We start from the raw sequence: 17,500 nt of genomic DNA on the forward strand, positions 1-17,500 counted from the left end.
GGTACATTGACACCCTCAACCGGCAGAGAGTCATTGTGTCCTCTGCATCTAGAGAACATGTCCACCAGCTTGGTACAACACAAGCAGAACCTGAGACCAGCATGGCCTCCACCACACAGCCTGATGACACTGCACCAGCCTATCAGTCTGCTCCAGCCCAGGTCAACCTACCAGCCTCTCAGTCTGCTCCAGCCCAGGTCAGAATACCAGCCTCCCAGTCTGCTCCACCCAGACAATCACCCACAACTGCAATCCTAATTGATTCAAATGGGAAGTTCTTAGTCCAGGAAAGATTATTCCCTAGACACCAGGTGTATAAGTTCTGGTGTCCTACAACTGAGAGTGCAATGCAGCTACTCAGTCAAAACAGGATTGACACCCCTGACAACATCATCATCCACACTGGCACAAAAGACCTTCATGCCAAAGGTGAAAATGTATCTGGGGCAGTGAGAAGAGTGGCAGAACGGGCACAGGCTATGTTCCCAACAACCAATATAGTTGTGTCCACCCTCCTACCAAGAAAAGACTTCCCAGGAAAGTTGATCGACAAAATAAATCAACAGATCACTGTGGACTGTGCCTCACTGCTCAACGTCAGAACGGCTCACCACCCCACTCTGACATGTCAACACTTATATGATAATATACATCTTGATCAGGACAGCATCAGAACCTTTGCCAAGGACCTAAAAGATGCAACACTTGGCAGGGACCCACACACCCATCACCCCAGCTACAGAGGTCCCCCGCCCCACCTTCTGAAACAACAGTACCTCCACCATCCCGAAGAGAAAAGAGCCAGACATGGCTTATTACAGCACAGCTCTACTAGACCAGGCCCAACACAGCACATATTTACCAGACCAGACCCGTCCCATCACAACACAGCTCTACTAGACCCGTCCCATCACAACACAGCTCTACCAGACCCGTCCCATCACAACACAGCTCTACCAGACCCGTCCCATCACAACACAGCTCTACCAGACCCGTCCCATCACAACACAGCTCTACCAGACCAGACCCATCACAACACAGCTCTACCAGACCAGACCCATCACAACACAGCTCTACCAGACCAGACCCATCACAACACAGCTCTACCAGACCAGACCCATCACAACACAGCTCTACCAGACCAGACCCATCACAACACAGCTCTACCAGACCAGACCCATCACAACACAGCTCTACCAGACCAGACCCATCACAACACAGCTCTACCAGACCAGACCCATCACAACACAGCTCTACCAGACCAGACCCATCACAACACAGCTCTACCAGACCAGACCAGCTCTACCAGACCAGACCCATCACAACACAGCTCTACCAGACCAGACCCATCACAACACAGCTCTACCAGACCAGACCCATCACAACACAGCTCTACCAGACCAGACCCATCACAACACAGCTCTACCAGACCAGACCCATCACAACACAGCTCTACCAGACCAGACCCATCACAACACAGCTCTACCAGACCAGACCCATCACAACACAGCTCTACCAGACCTGTCCCATCACAACACAGCTCTACTAGACCTGTCCCATCACAACACAGCTCTACCAGACCTGTCCCATCACAACACAGCTCTACTAGACCTGTCCCATCACAACACAGCTCTACTAGACCTGTCCCATCACAACACAGCTCTACTAGACCTGGCCCATCACAACACAGCTCTACTAGACCCGGCCCATCACAACACAGCTCTACCAGACCAGACCCATCACAAAACAGCTCTGACCACTACTCCAGGGTCGGTCAGAACACTGCCCTTCAGGGAAGTAGACCACATGATGCAGTCCACACCATGTATCAGTCAGATCGTCAGCCTACATATGCTGAGGTAACCTCTGGCAGAAGACCCCTAGAACAATCAGAGATAGGAGAGGTGCGCCAACTACTGCAACTAATATGCAGACTACTGAGCTAGACAGTCCCTTTAATTCACACACACAGGGTTGCATATTGCATTGTACTTATTTTATGTGTAATCTTATTCCATTCTTATTAATTTGTTTACAAACATCCCTAAATGTATTGACACCGGTATTATAATAATAATTATATGTAATGGTGTGTGTGTGTGTGTGCGCGTGTATGTATGTGCATGTATATATATATATAGATATGTGTGCGCGCGTGCGTGTGTATGTGTATGTATATATATATATATATATATTAGTATTTCTTTTTTCTTTTTTCGATGTACTTTACTCAAACCAGTGAATATCACTTATTATAAATGAGATCATTAACTATCAGCTCTTGGAATATCCAGGGTCTATACTCTTCACATTTTGGTTATAAAACAACAAATCCAGAATGGATTAAAAACATCAAGGGACAGGACATCATAATCCTACTGGAAACATGGTGTCGTGGAGACATAGATACTCAGTGTCCCTCAGGCTATAGAGAAAGTTTACTACCATCAGTCAAACATAAAAATGTTAAACGGGGCCGAGACTCAGGTGGAATCATCATTTGGCATAAGCAGGACTTAGCACTGAATGAAATGAAAAAAGGTACCACTCACATTTGGCTAAAACTTAACAAAGGTACAATCTATTGTGACAATGATGTATACATATGTGCAGCTTATGCTCCTCCTTCAGATTCATCATATTATGATGATCAGTTTATTGACAATCTCCAGACAGAAATCATTACATTTCAGGCGCAAGGTAAAGTGCTTCTTTGTGGAGATTTCAATGCAAGAACAGGTTCTGAGCCTGACTACACTGATGCGGGAGGTAACCACCACATATTTGGACACCCCTCCTTGTACAGTAGCCCTATTATAAATAATAGAAACAGTCCTGACCAAATACTGAACAAAAATGGAAAAGAGTTAGTACATCTCTGTCGAGCCTTAGGCCTGTACATGCTTAATGGTAGAATCAGAGGGGACTCTTTAGGTCAGTTTACTTACTGCTCAGCTCTTGGGACAAGTGTAGTCGATTATGCCATCACTGACATTGACCCCTCCTCCATTAGTGCATTCACTGTCAGACCACAGACACCATTATCAGATCACAGTCAGATCAACGTGTTTCTGAAGAAATTAACCGGCAATATTCATTAAAAAAAAACAGCCCAATAAACTCTACAACATAAACCGATCGTACAGATGGGCTCCAAACAGTGCAGAGAGATTCATTGAAACATTGAACTCAAATGAAATGATGAACTCTATACAGTTTTTCAATAACTCACAGTACCAAAACAATAAAGATGGTGTCAATTCAGCTACCCAAAACATCAACTGCATATTCCAAAAAGCAGCATCAGAAGCAAATTTGAGAAAACCAAAGCAATGCAACATCAGAAGCAAAAATCAAAATGTTTCTGACAAATGGTTTGATAATGAATGTAAAACAATTAGAAAACACCTAAGACAAATGTCAAACAAAAAACATAAGCAGCAAAACAACCCAGAGCTACGATATGAATACTTTGAAACTCTGAAACAGTATAAACAAACACTGAAATGCAAGAAATTGAATTATACCAACAAGACACTTGATGAAATTGAAAACGCAATTGACCAAAATCAGTTCTGGGACATGTGGAACAATTTAAGCACAACAAAGCCACAAGAATTAGCCATACAAGATGTAGGAATTTGGAAAACTTATTTTGATAATCTATACAAAAACATCCCACAAAAAAGACTTACAACAGAACCAATTAGAAATTAAAGAAAAATTGAACATCCTTGAATCAGTCATTAAAAACAACCAAAATCCATTAGATTACCCAATAACACAACAAGAACTAAATGAAAAGCTCAAATCTATTAAATCAAAGAAAGCTTGTGGTGTAGACAACATCAGAAATGAAATGCTGAAAAACAGCACACCTGAGTTGCAAAATGCTGTGTTTAAATTGTTCAACATGGTGTTAACTTCTGGCTGCTTCCCTGATGTCTGGAACCAGGGGCTCATCTCCCCTATCCACAAAAGTGGAGACAAATCAGACCCCAATAATTACAGGGGAATTTGCGTAAACAGTAACTTGGGAATGATTTTCTGTAGCATTTTGAATTCAAGAATTCAAACCTTTCTTCAAGAAAAAAATGTAATAAGTAAATGTCAAATTGGCTTTCTTCCTAACCATCGCACTACTGACCATATATACACCTTACACACACTAATTAATAAGCACGTCCACCAAAAAAAAGAGGGCAAAATCTTTGCTTGCTTTATTGACTTTAAAAAAGCATTTGATTCGATTTGGCACGAAGGGCTATTCTACAAAATTCTACAAAGTGGGCTTGGTGGTAAGGTGTATGACTTAATAAAATGTATGTACACAGAAAACAAGTGTGCAATAAAAATCAAAAACCAAAGAACAGAATTTTTTTCACAATGTCGAGGTGTGAGACAAGGCTGCAATTTAAGTCCAAATCTTTTCAACATTTATATCAATGAATTAGAAGACATGTTGGACCAATCTCCAGCCCCAGGACTCACACTATTTGAAACAGAAGTGAAATACCTGCTATATGCTGATGACTTGGTACTTCTATCACCAACTAAAGAAGGTCTTCAACAAAACATGAATATTCTGGAGCAATATTGCCATAATTGGGCCCTGGCAGTAAATTTCCAAAAAACTAAAATCATGATTTTCCAAAAAAAAAAAAGATGTCAGAAACACAAATGTAAATTCACCCTGAACAACACCTTAATTGAACACACAAAAAATTACACCTACCTTGGTCTGACCATATCTGCATCGGGAAACTTTAATATGGCAGTGAATGCACTCAAAGAAAAAGCCCGCAGAGCAATGTATGCAATAAAAATGAAATTATTCAAAATCAACATCCCAATTAAAATTGACTAAAATATTTGACAGTGTAATATAACCAAATAGCACTTTATAACCAATAGCACTTTATGGAAGTGAGGTTTGGGGGCCACTCAATAAACTGGATTTTAAAATGTGGGACAAACATCCAATTGAAGCCCTACATGCAGAATTCTGTCGGAAAATCCTACAAGTCCAGAGAAATACACCAACTAATGCATGTAGGGCAGAATTGGGCCGTTTTCCAGTAATAATGAAAATACAGAAAAGATCATTAAAATTTTGGCTACATCTAAATTCAAGTCCAAATTCGAGTCTGCAATTTAAAGCACTTCAAACCCAAGAGCTGAGCCCAGAAACGAGCCCTCTCAGTCAGCTGGTGTTGGACCTCACCAACCAAGCTGACACCAGCACTGTTTCAAAAGAAAGAATTCCAATAAGCAAAATCATGAACCAATCAAAGGAATCATATTTACAATACTGGAAAAACGAAACAAAATACCAAAGCCGACTAAATTGCTATCTGACCCTAAACAGAGAATATGAATTGGCTGATTATCTCTACTCTGTCAGAGATACGAAGCAGAGACAGATCCTTACCAAGTACAGGCTGAGTGACCACCGATTGACAATAGAAACCGGCAGACATAAAAAGACATGGCTACCCAAAGAGGAGCATGTATGTGGTCAATGCATGACAGGGGAGGTAGAGACAGAGATGCACTTTCTCCTTTACTGTGATAAATATTCCTCACAAAGACATTAATTATTCACAGAAATGACTACATGTATTCCACATTTTTACAAATTGAACCCAGAGGAAACACTAAGAATACTCATGGGCGAAGGAGCAATGGCTCCTCTTGCAGCCAAATATGTATTTTCCTGCCATAGCCTGAGGGACACTGAATAATAACATCTGCATAGTAAACAGTAACTTACTTATTATTACTATTATTGTTATAACTGTAATTATTCATGTTTATCATTCCAAATATGGGTGGTAATGGTAGTGATAACAGTTTAGTGATGGTAGTAGTAGTCGTAGTAATGATGATTGTAGTTGTAGTACTGATATAAAGAAGAAGATTACCGTTATTTAGTTATAAGTTAGTCATAGTTTCAGTTTCCATAATTTGATTTTATATTTATTGCATTTCTACTATTGACTGTTACCATTTTATTGTTATTATTATTATTATATTTAATTTTGTATTATTATTTACTACCATTTTATATTATTATTTGCTATCATTTATATTTTTGTTACAATGTATATTGTATACATTGTTGCTTTGGCAATATTGACACAATGTTTTTCATGCCAATAAAGCAGCTTGAATTTGAATTTGAATTTGAGAGAGAGAGGGAGACAGAGACAGAGAGAGATTCACAAACCTTCCATAACAAAGCCATCACCTACAGAGAGATGAACCTGGAGAAGAGTCCCCTAAGCAAGCTGGTCCTGGGGCTCTGTTCACAAACACAAACACACACTACAGAGCCCCAGGACAGCAGCACAATTAGACCCAACCAAATCATGAGAAAACAAAAAGATAACTACTTAACACATTGGAAAGAATTAACAAAAAAACAGAGCAAACTAGAATGCTATTTGGCCCTACACAGAGAGTACACAGCGGCAGAATACCTGACCACTGTGACTGACCCAAAATTAAGGAAAGCCCTGACTATGTACAGACTCAGTGAGCATAGCCTTGCTATTGAGAAAGGCCGCCGTAGGCAGACATGGCTCTCAAGAGAAGACAGGCTATGTGCTCACTGCCCACAAAATGAGGTGGAAACTGAGCTGCACTTCCTAACCTCCTGCCCAATGTATGACCATATTAGAGAGACATATTTCCCTCAGATTACACAGATCCACAAAGAATTTGAAAACAAATCCAATTTTGAAAAACTCCCATATCTACTGGGTGAAATTCCACAGTGTGCCATCACAGCAGCAAGATTTGTGACCTGTTGCCACGAGAAAAGGGCAACCAGTGAAGAACAAACACCATTGTAAATACAACCCATATTTATGCTTATTTATTTTATCTTGTGTCCTTTAGCCATTTGTACATTGTTAGAACACTGTATATATATATATAATATGACATTTGTAATGTCTTTACTGTTTTGAAACTTCTGTATGTGTAATGTTTACTGTTAATTTTTGTTGTTTTTCACTTTATATATTCACTTTGTATGTTGTCTACCTCACTTGCTTTGGCAATGTTAACACATGTTTCCCATGCCAATAAAGCCCTTGAATTGAAAATTGAATTGAATTGAGAGAGGGAGACAGAGACAGAGAGAGAGGGAGACAGAGAGACAGGGAGACAGAGAGAGAGGGACAGAGAGAGAGGGAGACAGAGAGAGAGAGGGAGACAGAGAGAGAGAGGGAGACACAGAGAGAGGGACAGAGAGAGAGAGGGACAGAGAGAGAGAGGGACAGAGAGAGAGAGGGACAGAGAGAGAGAGGGACAGAGAGGGAGAGAGAGACAGAGAGCCAGAGAGCCAGAGAGCCAGAGAGCCAGAGAGCCAGAGAGCCAGAGAGACAGAGAGACAGAGAGACAGAGAGACAGAGAGACAGAGAGACAGAGAGACAGAGAGACAGAGAGACAGAGACACAGAGACACAGAGACACAGAGACACAGAGACACAGAGACACAGAGACACAGAGACAGACATGGAGTAGGAGGACACAAAATAAGAAGCAGGCATGGAGGGAGAGTGAGACATGGAGTAGGAGGACAGAAGATAAGTAGCAGGCAAGGAGGGAGAGTGAGACATGGAGTAGGAGGACGGAAGATAAGTAGCAGGCATGGAGGGAGAGTGAGACATGGAGTAGGAGGACAAAAGATAAGTAGCAAGCATGGAGGGAGAGTGAGACATGGAGAAAGTAAAGCAGAAAGACAGAGGGTGGGATAGAGCTACAGGAGGTAAATTGGATTCATTAGTTAGAGGGCTGGCAGAGAGCAGAAGGATAGAGGAATAGGAGTCAGAGACCCCACTGTGGCAGTGTGAGAAGGATGGGATCAGCTGTAGTGTGTGTGTGTGTGGGGGGGGGGCTCATTCAACACATAATTCTATTTAGATGAAGTGCCAAGACTATCTGTAGTAAACAAACACTTTGGTGACAAACCCTGTTGACAAAACCCAGTGAGAGGAAAAGGCCAACCTGTCACTCCAGTCTCCTCCTATTCTGCTTTCTACCAGTCCTGGTGGCTGCAATGAATCTCAATGGTGATCATTCAGATAGGCTCGTCTTTTGTAGAAATTCGAGCTGCAAAAGGTCATCATGAGGTTTGCTTTGACTGGCAGTTGCATAACTACACTGTAATTGACAGAGGTGACATCTCAAATGGCACATTATTCCCTATATCGTGCACACTTGACTAGGACCCATAGTGCTCTGGTTAAAATGAGTGCACTATATATGGAGCCATTTGGGATACACACAGAACAAGCCAAACAGAGCTGGTAAGGTTGATAGCTGTGGGCATCAGTGTGTTGTGACTAATCAGAAATGCAGTCTGCCGATGGCCATCTTCCCTCTAATGTTTCTGAGATTCAGAAGAACATGGGGACGGCCATCTTCCCTCTAATGTTTCTGAGATTCAGAAGAACATGGGGACGGCCATCTTCCCTCTAATGTTTCTGAGATTCAGAAGAACATGGGGACGGCCATCTTCCCTCTAATGTTTCTGAGATTCAGAAGAACATGGGGACGGCCATCTTCCCTCTAATGTTTCTGAGATTCAGAAGAACATGGGGACGGCCATCTTCCCTCTAATGTTTCTGAGATTCAGAAGAACATGGGGACGGCCATTTTCCCTCTAATGTTTCTGAGATTCAGAAGAACATGGGGACGGCCATCTTCCCTCTAATGTTTCTGAGATTCAGAAGAACATGGGGACGGCCATCTTCCCTCTAATGTTTCTGAGATTCAGAAGAACATGGGGACGGCCTTCTTCCCTCTAATGTTTCTGAGATTCAGAAGAACATGGGGACGGCCATCTTCCCTCTAATGTTTCTGAGATTCAGAAGAACATGGGGACGGCCATTTTCCCTCTAATGTTTCTGAGATTCAGAAGAACATGGGGACGGCCATCTTCCCTCTAATGTTTCTGAGATTCAGAAGAACATGGGGACGGCCATCTTCCCTCTAATGTTTCTGAGATTCAGAAGAACATGGGGACGGCCATCTTCCCTCTAATGTTTCTGAGATTCAGAAGAACATGGGGACAGACATCTTCCCTCTGTTTCTGAGATTCAGAAGAACATGGGGAAATAGAAGACAACACACTGTAATATCTGTTTTGTTTTGAACCATTTAAACATAACTGAAGGTTCTGTTCCAGCTCCACTCTTATCTCTGATAAAATGTCCCACACTAAATAAACCCCCACTTCACTACCTACAGGTCTTCCCTGCCTGTAGCCCAGTAATACGGTGTGTCCTCTCTCCTGCTCTGAATATCTAAAAGCACTGGATTGGTGGAGGCATGGGGTAATGGGAGTTTACACCATATTTCTTATACCAGTCATTTCCAATCAGGGAAGGGAACAAGTGCACACTTTGGGAAGAAGGAGCGATAACTGGGACATGAAATTCTTCACCATCAACAGCCCAGAGTAGAATGTGATCATGTGGTTGGGTCTTGGGAGTGTCACCGTAAACAAGGTCCTGTCACAGCTAAGTAAATATCCTCCCCCAGCCCCGTCTCTGTCTGTCCAGACAGGCTGGTAAGTGTGATTTTGACATGACCTTCTCAAAGTGAGCTGTACGGAGATGCAGAGAAAAAGGCAACTGGGGGTGTAGAAGTGAGAGGTTGTGACATCACGGATAACATACAACACACTATGAAAAAACAAAGATGTGAAAAAGAGAGAGAACGGGAGAGCAAAAGTGGTGGTAACTGTCAAACTGAGTTGGACTCACAGACCGAGAGCCGTCAGTGCGAGACCTACTTCTGTTCAAGAAAACATATGGAACCTGATCGATACAGGATCAATAACACAAACCACGCTCTACATCTGGACACATTAAGGTGACTGCTAATGACAACGGAAACGCGTCTGTCCATGTGTGTAGCTTGGACAATGTCAAGACCTCAAGTGCCATACACATCTGCCGAGTGTCAAGACAGAGGATTTTACAAATGGAGAAGGAGGAAGGTGAGAGAGGGAAAGACGAGAAGTGTGTGAGGAGAAAGATGTTAAGAAGAGAGAAAAGGTTAGGGATAATTGGCCCAATTCCATCAGTGATAGCTGGGTGTCACTGTTAAAGTGTCAGAGGGATGATGCTAAATTACAAATGAGCAGATCCTAACCCCCTATCCCTCTCCTCCAAATCCCCTTATCCCTGTGCCAAGTTGCCACTGTGAGGAATTTAAAAGTATGATGTCATCCCCCACTAACGCTGCCCCCTTCATTCCAACTGCACCCACCCCTCTAGGCCCTACTACCCCCCACCCCCTCTCAGCCCCCTTAACCAGCAGCATAGTCCTAGTGCTTTGGTTGGTGGATGGGGTCCAGTGGTATAAAGTACTTAAGTAGTACTTTAAAGTATTTTTTCTTAAGTCGGTTTTTGGGGTATCTGTACTTTATATTTTTGACTACTTTTACTTCCCTACATTCCTTAAGAAAATATATGGAGTAAATATAATATTTACTCCATACATTTTCACTGACACCCAAAAGTATGTTACATTTTGAATGCTTAGCAGAGCAGGAAAATGGTCTAAATCACACACTTATCAAGACAACATCCCTGGTGATCCTTCGGTCTCTGATCTGGCATAAATAAGGAATTTGAAATTATTTTTTACTTTAGATAGTAAGTCTAAAAGTATTTGGTTTTAACTCAAGTAGGATCTTACTGGTTGACTTTCACTTTTGTCATTTTCTGTTAAAAGGTATCTTTACTTTTACTCCAACCTGACCCCAACGACCTCAGCAGAGCTGTTTTTGTAAACCCTTCCACTCCCATTCATCTTAGTGGCATTTGGCATTCCTTAAAAAGGGGGAGGGGGGTTCTAATTCTTCTCCCTTTGATTGGATGGAAGGCCTCCAATCTGGCAGCACTGCCAGGCAAACAAAAACACTCCCAGTGGGGATCTCTGTAAGACCTCATCGTGGGCAGGGACTGGGAGACGAGTCAGGATCGAGGGACAGATGAACGGAGCAAAGTACTCAGAGATCCTTGATGAAAACCTGCTCCAGAGCGATCTGGACCTCAGGCTGGGGCAAAGGTTCACCTTCAACAGGACAACGACCCTAAGCACACAGCCAGGTGTGCAGGTGTGGCTTCAGGACAAGTCTCTGAATGTCCTTGAATGGCCCAGCCAGAGACCAGACTTGAACCTGATCTAACATCTCTGGAGAGACCCAAAAATAGCTATGCAGCTACTCTCCCCATCCAACCTGATAGAGCTTGAGAGGATCTGCAGAGAATAATGGGAGAAACTCTCCAAATAAAGGTGTGCCAAGCTTGTAGTGTCGTATCCAAGAAGACTCAAGGCTGTAATCGCTGCCAAAGGTGCTTCAACAAAGTAAAGAGTCTGAATACTTATGTAAATGTGATATTTCAGTTTATTTTATACATTTGCAAAAATTTATAAAAGCTGCTTTTGCTTTGTCATTATGGGGTATTGTGTGTAAACGATTGAATCCATTTTAGAATAAGGCTGTAACGTAACAAAATGTGGAAAAGATCAATGGGTCTGAGTACTTTCTGAAGGCCCTGTATATGTAGGCTACTGAGCTGATGCGTTAAGCACTACAATAAAAAATTAAGACAAATTACTGCCTACTGCTCTTCGCAGATTCTGCCATTAGGCTCCTAAAGTTTCCGGTGATAGGAGACACCAGTGGTCGGCATCCTTTTCCATTTGTAGTGTCAACTTATCGTACCATTTCTACTGATCTGCGTGCCAATTATGATTTCCATATAAACAGTTTCATGGAACAGTTTCCTGTCATTTATAATAAAGTCTACATATCTCAAAATCAATGTCAGGTAGAAAATATCCAGAAAAACTAATACCTTAAAAATTACTTTGAGAAGCTACACAGTGATGGTGAGTTAAGACAAACAGAAATAGTAGCCTATCAGATCCCAAAATGGTGACATTTATAAGACTACATTTGCATGCAGGCCAGGGAGCCTAGGCCTACTTCTATGTACAATCAGGTGGGTGTACTTACTCAAGATTGACAGGGAGCTCCACACAAAAGACACTGAATAAATTGATAACTCGTAAATGGAATGAAATAAACCAAAACTCTCAAGTGTAGCCTAGGTTGTACACTCTACAATGTGTCCACTCCTCCAATGACAAGACTGTAGCAGTAATAATACATGAACAGTAATTACCCTAACAAACAAACAAACATTGTAGATTAGAAATGGGAATGAACAGTAAATGTACTACTGGATGGCACACCAGTGTCACCCCGCAGCCTATAGATTAGTCCACTGAGACAGCCGTGAATCAGACAGGTACATTTAACATATTCGCCACTGCTCGTCTGAAAAACCAAACCATCGTCCAGTCGACTAAATGGGGTCAGCCCTACACAGCATAGCCTCGTATTACACGCCCTCATTTATCACTAGCTAGAGGTGTGTCGACAATTATTGCTCCTGCATCCCAATCCAATAGCAAAACGTACAATTCAGTGGCAAGAACTGTTGCTGATCGCTCTCTCTCACAAACTTGCACTCTCACTCGCTCGCACACGCATACAAACTCTCTAGAATTATCCATATTGTCTAATGATGTTTGTTAAATCAACAACAAGCTAGTCTGGTCTTCGATTTAAAGGAAATATGTTCACAGAGAAAATAACTCTCCACATGCATTGATTATAGACGCACACACAAATCAATAAGCTCTATGGCTTGACTTACTGTAGTAGGTCTTTTCATTCTATGTGGAATGTAGTTCATTGATGAACGGTTATAAACTACCATAAAATGAGGTTGAATTAGAATTCCATGGAGGCAGCAGAGTCAGGGCCACAGGTGTTGGGCACCGTCCACGCACACACACTTAGCATTACATTCACGACTCCATTGGGCTGGAAACTAAAAACACACATTTATGTCTGAATCAACTGAGGTTTACTGGTGATGAGGGCAACTATTGATCTACGCTAAACAGGCCCTGCAGTGAGTGAGTGAGTGAGTGAGTGAGTGAGTGAGTGAGTGAGTGAGTGATTGAGTGAGTGAGTGAGTGAGTGAGTGACAGGGCCAGTGATGAAGCCATACTAAAAGCAGTCAAAGCAAGGCTAATGAACATACACCTGACCTTCTCCCTATCATTTGCAGCTCTATAGCAGAGGGGCAAGGACACCTCATTAACATAACACCTGGAGCATACAGACATTCATTGACAAGTTCACACATTCAAAAAAAGGTTGCTTTTCCCATTTGAAATAAGACTAGTCTATTTCTGCAGCGTTGTTTTTGCTGTGTTTGTCTGGGAAGAAACATTGATTTAGATAAGAATGTTTCAATTATATTCTCCCATTCCTCTAAAAAAAAAAACATTTCACATGATTTTATCTGTGGAATATCACATCTTTCTCTCCTCCTCCCCCTCTCAGACACCCATAAACAGCGTGGCCTTGAGGACAGAGCGAGGGGGAGAGGAGGGAGTGTGTTTGAATAAACCAATAACTAACATCACTCACACAGGAACGACAAGAGAACAAAGGCCCCTGTATGTACTGGGTCTGGCAGGCGGGGGAGGGAGGGAGCTCAAGTGATGGTGGGACAATCAGTTGTTCATTCAGTCCTATAAACCAACTGACCTACCAACCAATGGACTGACTGAAACAATCCTCAGCATCATTCTAAAGAAGCCACCTGTTCCCAAATGGCTGAAGAGACCCATCAGGAGGATCTCAAGTGTCTTCACTGCTGGTCACTGCACAAAGTCAATTTGGCCTAATGTCACATTTCTCTCTTCTTCCAAAAGCGTGCGACTGTAGCCTGCTCCCTCTCCTGACCCTGCCAGCCCACCAGTCGCTCTCACACACACACCAACGCCGTTTACTCGGCCGTAAAGATGACGTAACCAGTCACAGCTGACCCCATAGCCCTATTTCAATATAAAACACCATGGCAACGGGGTTCAAGCCCTCCTGACCCACATAGGACCTGCACCTCGTTAGGGGGTATTACAGTGTCGTTTTGGGGCTCAAAGTGGAATCCCATCCATTCTCTACTACATGTCTTTTATTGATTGTTTTCATACTATATGAAGCCTACCTTAATTAAAAAGAAATTTAACTCCCTGTTATTACACTGTAAGCTGGGTTATGAGACTATATTAAATTGAAATGGATGAGAACTGAACTAAGCCTACCTTCCTCTACTAAGCTATTGAAACTCTGTATGGTTATATCCTTAAAAACAAGATTTTCTTGGCTTAGCAGAGAACAGAAAACATTTTCCAACAACCATTCTCCTGCAAAAAGAACCCACACAAACAAGGCCTGGACATTGTCCTGTAAGGGGCTCTTTCTGTAAAATCACTAAAGTGAAGAGGGAGCTGTGTACACTTGAACTGGTTAAACCAGCATTTTCCCTGGTAAATATGAACCTTTTGTTTTGTTTGCCACCGTTTTCCTTCCCCTTAATTGCACTAGATGTTCTGTAAAAATGGATTTGGGCTGAAAAAGGTCCACACCATAAATAAATCAGAAAATAAAATACATTTCTGGGCAGGATGATATTGTTATTATTATTTTGTTATGAACAACAACGCTCCCGAGTGACGCAGCGGTCTAAGGCACCGCATCACTACAGACCCTGGGTCGATCCCGGGCTGTATCACAACCGGCCGTGATTGGGAGTCCCATAGTGCGGCACACAAATGGACCAGCGTCGTACGAGTTTTTCATACAATAGGATGGCACACAAATGGACCAGCGTCATACCAGTTTTTCATCCAATAGGACGGCACACAAATGGACCAGCGTCATACAAGTTTTTCATACAATAGGACAGCACACAAATGGACCAGCGTCATACAAGTTTTTCATCCAATAGGACGGCACACAAATGGACCAGCGTCATACAAGTTTTTCATCCAATAGGACGGCACACAAATGGACCAGCGTTATACGGGTTAGGGTTTGGCCGCCATTGTAAATTAAGAATTTGTTCTTAAGTGACTTGCATAGTTAAATAAAGGTTCAATTTAAAAAAATATATTAAACCAACTACAGCAGGCAGTACAGTAGGCCTCGGCTAGGCCACTACCCTCTCTTTCTGTGGCACTAAAGTTTCCTTAGACAGTGTTGACTTGTTTGTCCATGGGAAAATAAAAAATATAGAGGTCTGGATTAAATTGCCACTACAAATAAATGAATATAGAGATGTACATTTGTTTGGGCTAACTTGCCTGATCACTCTGCAAGTATAGGGAGAGAATCTACACACCTCAGCTCGAAGCCTACCACACCTGAATAAATGTACCTTCTGAATACAGCAAATACATTACCAACATCGATTGATCTTTATATGCAAGTGTGACGCCAAAAGATGGCACAGTTGAAAAGTTAAACATAGCCTAATATAGCCTATTTTTTAATCACCTGGGAACATGAACAGCAGTGTGCGGTGTTTGCATTATTAGCCATGTTCGCTCCCCACTGACACACATATCTTTTTTAAGACTATTAAACTGAATGTATTATGAGTATTATGATGCATTTACATGACACTACAACATTCTATGGCAGCCATGTCAGCCCACAAATCCACTCAAACTCTAATTTGGCTTTTTTTTTTTCCATTAGTCCACTGTTGATGCAGTCCCAAAATGTTTTGCATGTCAGGGGTAAAGTAGTGAAAATATTGGACTTTCAAGAAGCACAGTGTCACCGGCCATATCATCATGCAGATGCAAAATACATCATATGATGCAACACGCATCATCATGGTTTTGTGGCTGGTGACACTATGTCCAATATCCTTAAACCTGACTGCTGACATGAAAAACACTTAGGAAAAAAATACCAAAAGATAGTTTGAGTGGATTTTCCCTTTAACATGATATGGTGAATATTTAAACAATACTATGTAACTGAATGTCTTGAATTAGAACAATATTCAATATTCTCAGTTGGTCCAAGTAATTATAAACTGGATGGTTTGAGCCCTGAATGCTGATTGGCTGAAAGCCGTGGTGTGTGGCTGTATACCAAGGGTATGACAAACATGTATTTTTACTGCTCTAATTAGGTTGGTAACCAGTTTATAATAGCAATAAACCACCTTAGGGGTTTGTGGTGTAGGCTGCGTGCGATGGCGGTCTAGTTATCTTATAAGGGCTGTATCCAGGCACTCCGCGTTGCGTCGTGTGAACAGCCCTTAGCCGTGGTATATTGGCCATATACCACATCCCTCGGGTATTATATGGATCTGGGCACAGGTGTTTATTTAAAATACACAGGCCACAAGGACTCTATCAAATGCGACTCTGCAGCCTCAATCACTTTATGGCTTTGGTGACAACTAGGCTACACCCTGTTGCTGCACTGTTTACATTAAAAGCTATTTCAAACCCAATGTATGTGTTGTGAACTAGAACTAATCGAGGATGATGTGTCAGATAGAGGAAAGAAAAGGCGCAGGGGGACGTAAGGAATTGAAGGAGAAGCGTGGTCCTGGGGAAAGAGGATCAAGGACACGCAACAGCGCTAGGGTTGTATTTGGAAAAGAACAAGTGACGATGCACCTGCTGGCACCAGGAAGAAAAATATACTTTTGATTGCCAACTGAACCACACCTTAGCAAAAACACCGCGTAGCCTACTTTACGCCGAAACTCATGTTACGGAGGGAGTGTCACGGTCAGAAAATAGTCTAGTCAAATTAGTTAGGGACAAGTAGACTGTTTATTAATCATTTATTTCACAACCGTAAGAAGGAAAATGTTATCGTAAAAAAACATGTCAAGACCTAGTGTACACCTGAACGTTGATTGGATCGTAACTGAAACCTCCCGGCAGGTAACGCAACTAAACGAACCGTGGTAAAAGTAGAAGATAACAATTAGCTTAGGCTGCTGGTGAATGTCCATGGTGGTTTCTGAAATATGTTCTTCTTACCTTGAAAAGTCAGCAACGTGACCACGCTGAACAGTCCGATGATTTTTGTGAAGTCATGCCTATTCCGAGCGTCCTCTCTCGCCATGCTGTCTGTGCTGATTCAAATGAATCTTATGTCGTTGGTAAAACAAAACCTCTATCCGTGTTTTTTCCCGGTTAAAACTTAATCCTGAACTAATCAGAAGTCAATAATTCAAACCGTTAGTTTTCAAACGTCCTTCACTGACTGCGCTTCTGTCGGAGCCCGTTAAAATGATTTTAAAAATCCTATCCAATTGGTCCAAGCGATGCGGACAAGAAACTCACAAATGTATATTGCTCTGGTAGCTAAAAAGGTGGATTGGATTGCGTGTGCTCTACCAACTACTTCCACACTGCGGAGAGATCTCTGCTGGGTGACTGGTTGTGATGTCATAGACTATCCCTAGGCAACGTCACAGTTCCTTGAAATCAAACGATATGTGGCTGGAAGTTTGGAAACTCCCTGAAGTATGACAATCTTTAGGAATTATACTTTTTAAAAGATTGTGTTATCC

General features: G+C 42.1%; 1 protein-coding gene across 2 annotated transcripts in view; it reads right to left on the reverse strand.

The window, feature by feature from the left end:
• Positions 1 to 17,375, reverse strand: part of LOC112228268 (nectin-2) — an 84,753-nt gene extending 67,378 nt beyond the window's left edge. Inside the window, exon 1 of one of the 2 annotated variants that reach the window (XM_042304725.1) lies at positions 16,965 to 17,367. In XM_042304725.1, coding sequence (XP_042160659.1) covers positions 16,965 to 17,049 — 85 coding nt within the window. In that variant the 5' untranslated portion in view covers positions 17,050 to 17,367. Of the gene's footprint in view, positions 1 to 16,964 lie in introns of both variants that reach the window. The other variant, XM_042304724.1, reaches the window with a different exon arrangement.
• Positions 17,376 to 17,500: the final 125 nt, after the last annotated feature.

Source organism: Oncorhynchus tshawytscha, linkage group LG23 (genome assembly GCF_018296145.1).
Source record: "Oncorhynchus tshawytscha isolate Ot180627B linkage group LG23, Otsh_v2.0, whole genome shotgun sequence".
NCBI classification, from domain to species: Eukaryota; Metazoa; Chordata; class Actinopteri; order Salmoniformes; family Salmonidae; genus Oncorhynchus; species Oncorhynchus tshawytscha.